The 14,784-nt window shown below is 44.2% G+C and overlaps 1 protein-coding gene across 2 annotated transcripts in view; it reads right to left on the bottom strand.

Moving 5' to 3' along the window:
• The window catches only part of LOC115159803 (microtubule-associated protein 1B), a 31,310-nt gene that overhangs the window by 4,405 nt on the left and 12,121 nt on the right, over positions 1 to 14,784 (bottom strand). Inside the window, exons 3-5 of one of the 2 annotated variants that reach the window (XM_029709860.1) lie at positions 6,852 to 6,934; positions 5,272 to 5,412; positions 52 to 5,029 (exon numbers count right to left, since the gene is read on the bottom strand). In XM_029709860.1, the coding sequence (XP_029565720.1) occupies positions 52 to 5,029; positions 5,272 to 5,412; positions 6,852 to 6,934 (5,202 nt within the window). The remainder of the gene's footprint in view (positions 1 to 51; positions 5,030 to 5,271; positions 5,413 to 6,851; positions 6,935 to 14,784) is intronic. The other variant, XM_029709861.1, reaches the window with a different exon arrangement.

Here is a 14,784-nt window from a genome sequence, read left to right as displayed (position 1 = left end):
TAACCAAAGCTTCTAGACTCATGACCAAGTAAGAAAATATATGAGTCTTACCTGATGTGGCACTTTTCACACCCCTGGATGCAGAGCTATTGGTTGCATTTTTGGCATCTTTCCCTTCTCCTACACTTTTCTTAGGAGAGGCCATTACTTTTGAATCCTTAACTTTTGAAAGGCCAGTCTTTCTGACTGGTGAGGAGGACTTGGTCTTGGTGAGCTTCTTCTTCTTAGCTTTCTCAGCTCCCTCTGCCTTTGAGTCCTTGTCCTTAGTCTGGTTGTTGTCGTCAGTGGGGGGCTTGTCGGCCTCCGGATCCACCATGGTGACATCTGGGTGGGCTGGAGATGGAGCAGAGTCCCTGGGAGCCACGGGAGGAGGATCAGCATGTCTGTAAGTCAGGGTCCTGTCTGTTGGTAGTGTCTCAGAATCATCCTCAGAGTCTATGTTTGCGTCCGCAGTAATAGAGGGACACTCCTCTGTCCCAGGGGGAACATCCGAATCCGTCTGGGATGGGGCGGATTCACTGATGGAGGTTGGTGGGGTCTCTTCACATTGCTTAGCGTGGAGTTTACTACCAGGGGGTGGAGGTCCTCCACCTGACTTAGCCAGAGGCTTTTCTTCCTCCAGAGGGTTCTCCTCATTCATGAAGTACTCCAAAGGACTGGGGTTGATGAAGGATGGGGACAGCTCTGTCTTAGGGTGGCGGTACTCACAAGAGGTCACAAGGCAAAGGTCAACATCTGTCCTAGACCCAGGAGAGGGGCTCTTCTGGGAGGAGTCTGGGTCCTTGGAACCACCTGCACACTTCTGATAGTCGGAGAGGTTGAAAGAGAGTGGTAGGTAGGATGGGGAGGGAACCTTGGGGCTGACAGGGGATTTGGAATCTCCACCACATTTGAAGGGATTAGTCTCTGCTGCTAGGGGCATATCTGTTTTCTGAGTGAAGCAAGAATAGGAGGGGGAAGAGGGGGAAGACCCTTTCGGGGTGGCAGGGGATTTGTCCATCTGCTGGGCTAAGCCCGGTGACATTTCCCTCATCTGACAAGGCGTAGTTGTTGAGGGGGTGGACTGAGATGCGTCTGATGGGGACGCAGAAGTGGCGCGACCTGAGTCATTGTCTTTGAAAAGCATAGGCTTGTCTACAGTGGGTCTGTACTGCTCGGAGGATCTCAGATCATTCCCCTCTGAGGGGCTGTAGTCCACCTCTGTTGGCCCGTTCTCCGTGGCGCGCAGGCTGCCTGCAGAAGGGTGCTCTGGAGACTGTTTGCTGAAATCTAGGGCTAATGAGTGATCAGGGGACTCCTGGCCAAATGACATGGTGGAATGCTCTGGGGATTTAGGCTCCTGCACTGGTGTCCTTAATTTGGCTGTCTTTGGTGAGATGTCTGGAGAGATTGACATGGGCCTGGGGCTCTCCCCCTTAGGAGAGACCTCTGCCTCCTGAAAAGGGGTTGGAGTCTGAACCACAGAGACAGATAGGGAGTCCTCCACCTCTGTTGATTGAGGGGAGCCGGCTTCACCGTGGAGAGCAGGGGAAACGTCATCTGTCGTAGGCTCTGGGAATGAGCTGGTGGCCAGTGAGGCGGTGGAAGCTGAGGCGATGTGTGAAAAAGTGTCCTCTGCTACAGCCTCATCTACAGGGCTACCCGATTTATCAGACGTGATCGACATTTTACTCTCCTCTTTGAAACCTGCGAATGGGTTTGTGGATGAGATTGAGGTACTGTCGCTAGCCTCATTTTTCTTCTCATCTTGACTCGAGTGCATTGTTGACATATGATCTAAATCAAAGTGTAACTTTCCTTCTACTACAGGCGGCGGGCTCTTGATTGGGGACATTACCTTCTCTACAGTCGAGGTGTGGTCAGGAATTGGGTCGTCCATGGGGCTGACCCTGTTGGAATCTTCTTTATCACTTGTAACCTCTACAATTACGGGACCATGGTCATTTGCAGGTGCTATAGAGCCAGCCTTCTCATCCACGGGAGACTGAAAGTAAGGGGTGTGACCAGAGGAATGAGGTGAGGTGGTACCTTCCAATGTCTTGTCATCTGGGCTAGTAGAAGACCCAACTGCTGCCTTTGATGATCCTGAAAGTGTTGTGCACAGTTCAACTGGTGCCGCGAATCCAGATGAGTATGAGTCAAAGGTTCCTTTGGGAGCTGAAGGGGAGCGGATGAGAGGTGAAGTTGTGGTGAGTACAGAGCTTGCTGAATCAAGACCAAGTTTCTCAGACTTGAACCCTTCCTCTTTGTCCTCTTCTAGTGACGATGGTGGAGATATTGTGGATGCAGAAGCGTTGTAGTCCCTGCCTTCGGTGGCATCGCTCTTTGAATGGTCTGACTCTGGGCCGTCGTGTAGTGGAGACAGCCTCTTCCTCTCAAGATCTCCTAACATTGTTCCTCCAAACCTGGCAAAGTCCTGAGAGGGAGAATCCTCTGTCTCATCGTTAGTAGTCTCGTCACTCATAATATCCCTTGGCGTGGACATTTCGTCCATTGGAGTCGGCACACTGGAGATCTCAATAGTTGACTGGGTGTGGCCAGATGTAGCAGTGTATGCCTCGTCACGGTTCTCATCATCTGAGGCTGCTTCGTCATCAGAGCCAGCTGGAAGGGTCTCATCATGAATAGATGCAGATGGAGAGAGAGGCTCAGACGTTTTGGGAGGGGGTGTAACCGACAGGCCCCACTTCTGTACTTCTCTTTCATTTCTGTTATGATCTTTTCCACATTGGTCTGGCTCTGCATCCTCATCCTCAGAGTCCTCATCTTCACTGTCATCAGCAAGTTTATGGTTGTCCATTTCCCTTCTCATTGGCTCATGGACCTCTTCTGTCTCTCCCTTCTCTTCATAATCTAGCCCAGTTCCCTCATCTTCAAACTTCTCACTACCGCTGCCGCTCAACTTCCCTTTATGCTCTTGTTCCTCTGGAGTCTCCCCGCTTTCTCCTTCATGCTCAGTGGTTGTGATCCCCTCATCCAGAGACTCTGCTGCTTCAGGGGACTCCTTAGAGTGCATGAGGTCCTCTCTGTGGATCACCACCGGCTCTTCTTCCTGAAAGATCTCCTCTTCTTTGAGCTCTTCAAAGTCCTTAGTGAGGTCCTCTGGAGAAGACATCATGGCTCTTTCTGTCTCAAGGACCTCAGAGGCACAAGTGGCGGTGGCTACCACTCCTACTGTGACAGCTGCAGCTCCTGCAACAGCAGATTTAGCATCTGTGGCCTTGAGGTCCTTCTTGGTGACTTTTGGTTTTGCCTTGGACTTGAAAGGGCTTCCAAAGTCTTTCTTTGTAGTGTCATCTTTTTTCAGAGGTTTTGGTTTTGCTGCAAGTTTTTTCCCTTCGCTTAAAGCAGATGGAGTATTTTTTAAATCCTTGGATGGCTTCTTCATGTCTTTCTTTAGATCGTCTTTCTTTTGCTCCCTATTCTCTTCCTTCCTCACCTTCATGGGGGAATCCCTCCTGAAATCTCTGTCTTTCTTTAAAATGTCTTTCTTTACCTTCTGTTCCTTTTTGGGTGTTTCTTGCTTCTGTTCCGTTTTGGGTGTTTCTTCCTTTTTAGATGTTAGCTTATCATCTTTCTTTGCTACTTCTTTCTTTACCTCCTTTTCATCATTTTTCTTTTCTACAGACTTCCTGGGTTCTTTTTTGATAATCTTCTCCTTAAGAGCTTTTGGTTTCATTTCAGCCTTCTTCTTTTCTGGAGTTTCAGTAGTTGGCTCTGCTTTCACCTTCACTTCTTTTTCCGGTGCCTTCGCTTTTTCCTTTTTCACCAAAGGTTTGTCTTTTTTCTCAAATTTGTTAGTCTTTTCTTGAGCCGATTCTGCATCTGTCTTTGCCTTCTCTGGAGCTTCCTCCTTTGACTCCTTTTTGAAACTTTTGCTTGGTGATGGCCTAGAGACTGACTTCAGACTCTCCTTGCTGTCAGTTTTATGTTTCAGCTTTGCTTGCTTTAGAGCTGGTGCCAAGTTAGAAGATAGCTCCTTCTGGGTGACAACTGGCTGCTTCAAGAAGTCCAAGTGTTTTAGTTTTTCCAAACCTTCAAGGATGTGATACTGAGAGGCATTGCCTGGAAACAGGACACGTACTATCTTCTCTGAAGGGTTTGATGGGTGCCACACAATCAAGGAAGAGATTGAGGTCATATAAGAAATTGCGAGCTCCGATTCTTTTCCATTGGGCAGAATAACAGTGGCTTTGTCTTTCTCACTGCCTGTCCACTGCTTCATAAAATGTTGCAGCTCCTTGCTGTTCTTCGACGGGTTCAGCACATACATCTCAAGCTTCCCCACGCCCATCTTCTGAAACAGAATGATGGGTTCAATAGTGTTCCCGACCGGCCTCTGCAAAGGCTCGGGCCTCAGATTCAACTTGCTCAGGTAATGGAGTGTGTGTGCTGCCTCTTCAATGTTCCTCCTCACCCTGAAGTTGGGTTCAGCAGGGTTCCCCAGATTATCAGGGGTGTTCAAGAACACAACCCCAATGTCTGGGGATATGAGGTTCTTCAACCAGTCGCCAGTAGCTTGGGAACCCTGTGACTGCTCTTCCTCCAGCTCAGCCATCTTCCTCTGGAGCATACTGTTGATGCCTGGCAGGTTGTCGTCCCCGATGTGGGTCAGGAGGATGGAGTCTACCCGGTCTAGGTGTCTCACCAGCTTCCAGAAACAGGACTTGCGGTCGGAGCCCCCGTTGATGAGCATGTTGAACCCATTCACCGCAAAGAGGGCAGAGTCGCCGTGGCCGCCAGGGAAAATGTAGCAGCATGGTTTTGAGAGCTTCAGGAAACCGCCAGAGGTCGGAGGCTCCAGCATGTCAAATGGCGATGGGATTTCTACTGACTCCGACAGGTATTCTGTGAACTCTGAGAGACCTTCCATCTCTGGGAGTATCAGTGGTGAGTTGAGCTTCATGTTGATGAAGTCTTGTAGGTTGTGTTTGTCCAAGTTAGAGTTTTTCCAGTCACCTTGCTCAGGGCAATAGAGGGTTAGGCTTGCCTTGTTTGCTGGGCGAATAGTGCTAAGTAATTCACCAATCTGGGGATAAGAGAGAGAGAGAGATTTGGAGACATGGGATTAAAATCATGAGACTATGATCAAACAGAACATATTCACAATTATGACAGATATCAGAGGAATGGTATTCAAATCAGATGTAATCATGAGGTTTGCTCATTGAGAGGTCAGTAAACTTCAGCAGATCATGAATAGTACTGCAAACTGTAACATTATAATGAAACAGTAATTGCTTAGTGAACTATTTGCTCAATTTGACTCACCTCTTGGTCTGTGAATATATCTATGAAGTTGAAGAAAGAGAAGGAGCCAGACTGCAAAATCAGTGCTCCTGTGTTTTCAAAGCTTTGGCCTGAAAGCACCAGCAGCTTGTTTCTGGCTGTGTCGGAGATCATCTGACAAACCTATGCAGAAAAAAGGGCAAACATGTCAGAATGAAAGCCACATCTGTATCATTGGAGTTTCAGTGCAATCGTGGCATGAATTTATTTAGCAATCACAGTCCGTATTGCTCAGTTGGTAGAGCATGGTGCTTTCAACGCCAGAGTTGTGGGTTCCATTCCCACAGGGTACCAGTATCAAAAATGTATGCACTCTACTGTAAGTCACTCTGGATAAGAGTGTCTGCTAAATGACACAAAAGTATAATAACTAATATAAAACATTTAATAAAAAGTTTATGCTCAGAGACAATCTTTAGTGAGCTTGGAAAATGCTGTTAGCTGTAAAAATAGGAAAGTCTGATGCAACGGTAAATGTTGTACTTTGTCTGTAATCCTTGTAGTCCATTTCAAAGTGAATTTGTCATGTCAATGTCAACTTAGCCTTTTACTGCCAACAATCTTGATTAGAAATATCACCCATTTCACTTCAATCAAATCCATTAGATAATTAGTGTAGTCGCTCTCGCTCGCTCTGTTTCTTTCGCTCTCTTTCTCTAGTGCCCAGCCTTTTATCCTCTTCATAGGCATGGACTGTTCCGGAATGCTAGACAGGGCCAAACCTGCAGTACTGTGAGATATTATTAATGCACAGATTGCAGACACCGCCAGGCAGGAAGGGAAGCTGGAAGAGTGAAAGAAAGGATTGACAGATCTAACCTTGTGTAACAGCCTTCTGTTTCGCTTTTCAATTTTGAACCTTCTAGTAATTTTGGTGAATTCACTTAGTAAAATGCTGCACTGCAAAGTAAATATATATAGGGACAAAACAGTAACCTAGAATCCAAATTGAATAGAATTATGTTTCGCTCATGTTTCACTATTCGGTCAGTATTTAGATTAGATTCCAGGCCAGAATCTGAGAACCTATCAGTTGGTTGAGTAAACCAAGGCAGTATTCTTCATCCCCAGAGCTTCTTATTGTGATGGTTCTATTCTAGTCCACATAGCAGAGTAGCAGAAAACAAAGGACTGGGGAGGATAATTGGCCAATTAAGCGTGCCAAGCAGTCATCCATTTCAAGTTGCAGTTGCTTTGAAATGTGTTTATGTCTATGAAGATGTCTTCTATGTATGGGAGTCAAGAGTATGTTTGTGTACGCATTCTTGCGGTGTGAGAGAAGGAGGTAAGTTAAGAGGAACAAACAGATCAAGAGTAGAAATGTCTGCATAAAGGAGTATAGAAAAAAATATATGAGACCATACAGTACCATTCCATCTATCCAGGGTTGTGTTTAGTAAAGGGAGAATGTTTTGAAGAGCTTTGAAACGTTTTGAAACAGTGAGGTGCTAACCTGAGCTCGTTCAATAAGAACATATTTTATTTGGTTCTTTTGCAAAGCCTTTTGCTACAATGTGCCCTACTGAACGCAACCCAGGTGTGTTTGAATGGAATGTACTTACCTCAGTGCTGACAGCTTCATCTGAGGGGTTGATAAGCACTACTGTCTCGAGAACGCTGCTTTTGTGGTGAAGAATTCTCTGCCCTGAAAACAACACAGGAATACGGAACAACTAAATCAAGATCTATCTAAAATTAAATGCTTTAATTATTTCTGCTTGTTTGATTTTTGGGTGCTTGGAAAAGCATGTTTTAAAGGGATAGTTCAGGATTTTGGCTATGAGGCCCTTTATCTACTTCCCCAGAGTCAGATGAAGTAGTGGATACCAACATATATACACTTCATGTCAGGTTTTAGGACACCTACTCATTCAAGAGTTTCTTTATTTTTACTATTTTCTACATTGTAGAATAATAGTGAAGAAGTCAAACCTATGAAATAACACATATAGAATCATGTAGTAACCAAAAAAGTGTTAAAGAAATCAAAATATATTTTATACTTGAAATTCTTCAAAGTAGCCACCTTTAGCCTTGATGACAGCATTGCACACTCTTGGCAATCTCTCAACCAGCTTCACCTGGAATGTTTTTCCAACAGTCTTGAAGGAATTCCCACATATGCTGAGCACTTGTTGGCTGCTTTTCCTTCACTCTGTGGTCCGACTCATCCCAAACCATCTCAATTAGGTTGAGGTCGGGGGATTGTAGAGGCCAGGTCATCTGATGCAGCACTCCATCACTCTCCTTCTTGGTAAAATAGCCCTTGCACAGCCTGGAGGTGTGTTATGGGTCATTGTCCTGTTGAAAAACAAATGATATTCCCACTAAGCCTAAACCAGATGGGATGGCGTATCGCTGCAGAATGCTGTGTTAGCCATGCTGGTTAAGTGTGCCTTGAATTCTAAATAAATCACTGACAGTGTCACCAGCAAAGCACCCCCACACCATAACACATCCTCCTCCATGCTTCACGGTGGGAACCACACATGCAGAGATCATCCGTTCACCCACACTGCATCTCATAAAGACACGGCAGTTGTAACCAAAAATCTCAGATTTGGACTCATCAGACCAAAGGACAGATTTACACCAGTCTAACATCCATTGCTCGTGTTTCTTGGCCCAATCAAGTCTCTTCTTATTGGTGTCCATTCGTAGTGGTTTCTTTGCAGCAATTTGACCATGAAGGCCTGATTCACACAATCTCCTCTGAACAGTTGATATTGAGATGTGTCTGTTACTTGAACTCTGTGAAGCATTTATTTGGGCTGCAATCTGAGGCTGGTAACTCTAATGATCTTATCCTCTGCAGCAGAGGTAACTCTGGGTCTTCCTTTCCTGTGGCGGTCCTCATGAGACAGTTTCATCATAGCGATTGATGGTTTTTGCGACTGCACTTTTCCGTATTGACTGACCTTCATGTCTTAAAGTAATGATGGACTGTCATTTCTCTTTGCTTATTTGAGCTTGCTATAATATGGACTTGGTCTTTTACCAAATAGGGTTATCTTCTGTATACCGCCCCTACCATGTCACAACACAACTGATTGGCTCAAACGCATTAAGGAAAGAAATTCCACAAATTCACTTTTAAGGCACACCTGCTAGTTGTAATGCATTCCAGGTGACTTCCTCGTGAAGCTGGTTGAGAGAATGCAAAGAGTCTGTGCAAAGCTGGCATCAAGGCAAAGGGTGGCTATTTGAAGAATCTCAAGCATAAAATATATTTCGATTTGTTTAACACTTTTTAGTTACTACATGATTCCATATGTGTTATTTCATAGTTTTGATGTCTTCACTATTATTCTACAAAGTAGAAAATAGTAAAAATAAAGAAAATTCTTGAATGAGTAGGTGTTCTAAAACTTTGCACCGGTAGTGTATATTTTTCAAAAGTTGTATTGTCACATTCACTGGATTGGTGCAGTGAAATTTTAGGGTAGTAGTGCAGCCATAGTAGTACGGTGCCCATGGAGCAAATTAGGGTTAAGTGCCTTGCTCAAGGGCACATTGACAGATTTTTCAACTTGTCAGCTCCGGTATGTACGTACAGTTTGAAGGAAGTTGCTAACTAGTGTTAGCGAAATCGCTAACTGGCGTTAGCGCAACAACTGGAAGTCTATGGGAACAGCTAGCATGCTGTTCCTGTAGACTTCCAGTCATTGTGCTAAGCTAGTTAGCATTGGCTCGCAAAACTACCTCTAACTTACTTCATACTGGATGCAGATACCGTAATTTCCGGACTATAAAGCGCACCTGAATATAAGCCGCACCCACTGAATTTAAAAATATATATTATTTTGAACATAAATAAGCCGCACATGTCTATAAGCCGCAGGTGCCTACCGGTACATTGAAACAAATGAACTTTACACAGGCTTTAACGAAACACGGCTTGTAATAAAAATAAATAGGCTTTAATGAAACACAGCTTGTAACAAAAATAAATAGGCTTTAACGAAACACGGCTTGTAAAAAAAAAAAATTAGCAATAAGCTTTAGTTGTCTTTTTGCACTGAGTCAATTCCTCACGCTGCTGTTTCCAACGTCTTATCATCGACTCATTAAGACCAAGCTCCCGTGCAGCAGCTCTATTTCCTTTTCCAACAGCCAGATCAATCGCCTTCAACTTGAAAGCTGCATCATATGCATTTCTCCGTGTCTTTGCCATGATAAGGGTGACAAAATGACTACCGTAATCAGAATGATGGGAAGTTTGAGAGCGCTCGATTTAATCTAAACAGTAAACAAAAAAGTTGTTTGACCTTAACCCGTTCGGCAATTTCATTGGTCTAATGAAAGCTTCATGCCGCCAAAAAACGTCACAAAATGTGTTTTTTTGGAGAGAAAAAAAATTGAAAGCGGGAAAAATCCATATATTAGCCGCGTCATTGTTTAAGCCGCGAGGTTCAAAGCCTGGGAAAAAAGTTGCGGCTTATAGTCCGGAATTTACGGTACATAAAAATGGTATCCACAAGTTTATCTGACTCTGGGGAAGTAGATAAAGGGCCTCACTGCCAAAATCCCAAACTTTATATGGCCCTATTAAGCAGAGGCTACAGTTGCAGCAGATAAGTATTACTCACTTGTCAAGGATGCACACAGACAATTACCCCCTTACCCTGTCACCAACCACCCACCCCAGCCACTCCCAAGTCATCCAGGGAATCAGTGAGAATGAACCATCTCTTTGTAGTCTCTTAATTTCAGTTTTATCTAACAACTCCAGTCTCTCTCGCTCTCCCAAACATGCAGGCCATGGAAGAACTGGGACATTTTCAGCTTCCAGGAATTGTGTACAGATCCCTGGCAACAGCTCTGGTGGACACGCTCCCTCAAAACTTGAGACATCTGTGGCATTTTGTTGTGTGACAAAACTGCACATTTTAAAGTGGCCTTTTATTGTCCCCAGCACAAGGTGCATCTGTGTAATGATCATGCTGTTGCTCACTAACAGGGATGTAAACAAATGTGTGCATAAAATGTAAGCGAAGTAAGCTTTTTTGTGCGTATGGACAATTTATGGGATATTTTATTTCAGCTCATAAAACATGGGACCAACACTTTACATGTTGAGTTTATATTTTTGTTCAGTGTACGTTGAATAGACGTTGAACTGGCGCATGTGCCCAGTGGGAATCTTTCAGCAGCTTGCTTTATCTTAATCCTTTCCTTCACCATTATTATATCTTAAGAACCAACTGGGTAACCCTTCAACATGTAAATGCAGTAATTCAGTATTCTTAAGCCAGATCTGATAATAGTCCACAATTAAATGATAAAACAGGACCTGTACTTCCTGATAACTACCCAATCAAGACCAAGAAGTGAATATAACAAGAGCAGCCTGGGAATATAACATCAATACAAAACTGTCATGTTGTCTATATTTCATTTGATTGTATGTTCTGCCCTTTGTCTGTGCTCCTCTGGTCCATGTGGCACCAACACACTGAGAGTACAGCCACAGACTCATCATTCACCTACAGTAGTTGAGATTCCTTCCTTTAATCACCTGAGTGGCATCCCAATCCATCTTTCTCTCGGTTTCCTCATCCTCTCTCATTTCACTCATTGTGGCTATACTGCTACATGAGTTAACTGAAGAGCCTGGTCTTTGTTCCTCATAATTTACAAAAACTGTGCTTGATTCTATCACATATCGTAACATGATAACACTCGTAAAAGCTTTTGTTCGATCGCTATGGGAAAACCAGCCCATGGTTTGTAACACTAACAACCGGATTCCAACAGAACAGAAATAATAGAAATACAGTGCATGCTCAGTTGGAGGTTGAGGGCTGGGTCGGGGAATCTGCTGCTCTGTTGGTATATTGAAAGAATACAAGAGTCATGTGATTATCTCAGAGAGAGAGAGTGTCTGGTCTCTAGGGGTTCCATACTGCAGTAGGTTCTGGTTGCAGGGCCGATTCATCCATCCATATTTCATATTCTATATAGATCCTCCTCCTCATCACAGAGCTGTACCCATTAACCCTCCTGCTCTTGCTTCTCCCTGAGGAGTGTCCTCCACTGTGGAGGAGGTGCTCTATTCACTGCCGCTAACGCTAGACTGGCTCCAACATCATGATTGGCCTAACATCAGAGGAATAGATTCAGCTAGATGGTAATGTTTCTCTTTTCAGTTGGATATCTTGTCATTTATCATTTATTTTTTGTTTAACAAACCTTCAACTGCCAAGGATCAGGCACTATCATTTAGAAAGGAGGAATATGTTGCAGACGCATCTCCTTGGGCTCTATTCAATCTGGATCGCTGAGGCATTACATATTTCCCAATAGAAATGTAAAGGTCATTTCTGATTGAGGCCGCATATGCCGCGTTTACCACGAATGCAGTCTACGCTAAAGCGGTAACATTGCCTTTAAATTGATATTGCGCTGTAAAGCTGAACTTCCGCGATGCGGACTGAATAGAGCCCTTAGTCTAATACTTTCAGTTTCATTTATGGTGGAAATGTTATGTCATGTATGTGTGGTTCTTGTAATGGATAGCTCCCTATAGGGTCTACCTCTTTAGATACTGACACTCAGACTGCCGTTGGAAATCCACAGTGCTTATCATTATTACTCCAGGGAGAGATTTGTGATTTTAATGTTGTGGAACAAGTTCAGTTCAAGTTGAAAACAACTGGTGTGTCTTTAACGCTGTACTGTACCTCTTAGTGCAGTTCAAAGCTGGAGCCAATACTGTGTTCATTTGCTGTGTATTCATTTGTTTTCTAAGGCTGGAGTAACAGCATCAGATATATTACATTAAACCCCCAGGGAGAATGTTTCAAACCCAGCAGAACCGGCTGTCATAACTAGAGCCTCAGGATTTCTGAGAATACTAAGTGACTGAGGGAAACAACCTTTAGCTTGTCTGTAATTATCTCCATACACAAACTACACAAACAGGCTAGTTCTCTACCTGCCCCTGTTGTAGTCTGAAGCTAATGGAATGGAAAAGTAGGTGTTTTGTCCCCTTTTTCTGGTTCTCTATGTAGATCAAGTGTTTTGGTTATTGCCCTACTTTACTTTTCTACAGAGAACATGGGGAACGACCCCAAAACAAAATCCTTAAAGTAAGCTACAAGGAGTATTAGGCCACAGTCCTAGCAAGTATTTTTCTATAAACACAACTGACATGGCCATTTCCCTCTTGGAAAATGATGTCAAAAGAAAGAGAAAACGAAAAAGGAAGGGCCACTGAAGCTAGATTGACCCCTAACCTTTACAGAGGCTCTCTCGATAAAAGGCCCCTCTCTGCTCCCCTCCTCCATCCCCTCCATCCCTCCGTCCCTCCAACCCCTCCACTACCCTCTCAGTGGGAGAGGAGGTAATGTGACATGCATCACTGCACATTATCCTTATGACTGAGCAGAAAAATTGTCCAGCTAGCTACGTACCTAGCTAGTTGTCCAATCACTAAGCCACTAGGCAAGGGAGTTCCTTTAAAATAACAGATGAAATGAGAGAAAATATTCTCCATTGTGTAAGAAAAATCTTGGAACGCAAGTACGATCAATCTGCTCTTCAGCTGGGGCCCCATTTCTCTTCAGATCTTTACTGTCTGCCTCCATCCATCCCCTTTCAATCTGTCACCTCATCTTTCTTTCAACTGAATCCAGAGGTCCCTTGACATTTCACAGTCCCTAGGCACTATTTCCAATGTCTCTCGACCTCATCCCCCTCTCTCCTCTTTAAACCAGACACTGTTTAGGCTATTTTACTGAAAAGGCACACAGAAGAAAAAATCACTACAGTAGACTGATTTAGTAAATGTAACAGTGCCTGGTACGGATGTTGGTCCACAATAACGACACTGTCCAACTTGTACTGAACTCAAAATAGGAGTGCAAAGTGATGCCACAAAACAACCAGTCTATTCAATCTCTTCTCATATTTGAGAGGAGGACACAATGTCACGTCCTGACCATAGAGAGCTCGTATTTTTCTATGGTAGAGTAGGTCAGGGCGTGGCTGGGGGGTTTGTCTAGTTTAATTTTTCTATGTTATGTTCTAGTTTCTTTTTCTATGTTGGGGTTTTTGTATGATTCCCAATTAGAGGCAGCTGGTCATCGTTGTCTCTAATTGGGGATCATATTTAAGTAGTTGTTTTTCCCACTTGTGTTTTGTGGGAGATTATTTAGAGTTAGTGCATGTTGCACCTCTTCATCACGGTTTGTTGTTTTGTTTATAGTTTATTGTTTGTCTTGCATAGTTTCACATTAAAATAAATGATGTGGAACGATACCCACGCTGTGCCTTGGTCTCCTTCATATGACGAACATGACACACAATTGCAGATTATTAATAGCGATGGCAACTGCAACAACTCAGTTTACAGCTAGGATGGCTGAAGATGGTTGGTGATCTAATCTATTGCATGCATTAATAATAACAATAGATGTCTTTTATATAGCGCTTTTCATTACAATTAGAATCTCAAAGTCACTTTAAAAACAAAAATCTATTCAACAAAACTAATTTAGGGATCTGGCCATTCTTGGGTGATGGTCTTCCACAGATGTAGATGATAGACAGTTCAGAGACATAGTATCTTGAGAGGAGGGAGCACAGATGGTACAGCCAGACAGAGAGGTAGAGACATCTGACAGACAGGGAGGTAGAGACATCTGACAGACAGAGAGGTAGAGACATCTGACAGACAGAGAGGTAGAGACATCTGACAGACAGAGAGGTAGAGACATCTGACAGACAGGGAGGTAGAGACATCTGACAGACAGGGAGGTAGAGACATCTGACAGACAGGGAGGTAGAGACATCTGACAGACAGAGAGGTAGAGACATCTGACAGACAGGGAGGTAGAGACATCTGACAGACAGGGAGGTAGAGACATCTGACAGACAGGGAGGTAGAGACATCTGACAGACAGGGAGGTAGAGACATCTGACAGACAGGGAGGTAGAGACATCTGACAGACAGGGAGGTAGAGACATCTGACAGACAGGGAGGTAGAGACATCTGACAGACAGGGAGGTAGAGACATCTGACAGACAGGGAGGTAGAGACATCTGACAGACAGAGAGGTAGAGACATCTGACAGACAGAGAGGTAGAGACATCTGACAGACAGAGAGGTAGAGACATCTGACAGACAGGGAGGTAGAGACATCTGACAGACAGGGAGGTAGAGACATCTGACAGACAGAGAGGTAGAGACATCTGACAGACAGAGAGGTAGAGACATCTGACAGACAGGGAGGTAGAGACATCTGACAGACAGGGAGGTAGAGACATCTGACAGACAGGGAGGTAGAGACATCTGACAGACAGGGAGGTAGAGACATCTGACAGACAGAGAGTTTGAGACATCTGACAGACAGAGAGGTAGAGACATCTGACAGACAGGGAGGTAGAGACATCTGACAGACAGGGAGGTAGAGACATCTGACAGACAGGGAGGTAGAGACATCTGACAGACAGAGAGGTAGAGACATCTGACAGACAGGGAGGTAGAGACAT

Source organism: Salmo trutta, chromosome 23 (assembly GCF_901001165.1).
Source record: "Salmo trutta chromosome 23, fSalTru1.1, whole genome shotgun sequence".
In the NCBI taxonomy this organism is placed as follows: Eukaryota; Metazoa; Chordata; class Actinopteri; order Salmoniformes; family Salmonidae; genus Salmo; species Salmo trutta.
Note: the sequence above shows the minus strand (reverse complement) of the source record. Positions and strands in the feature narration are given on the sequence as shown.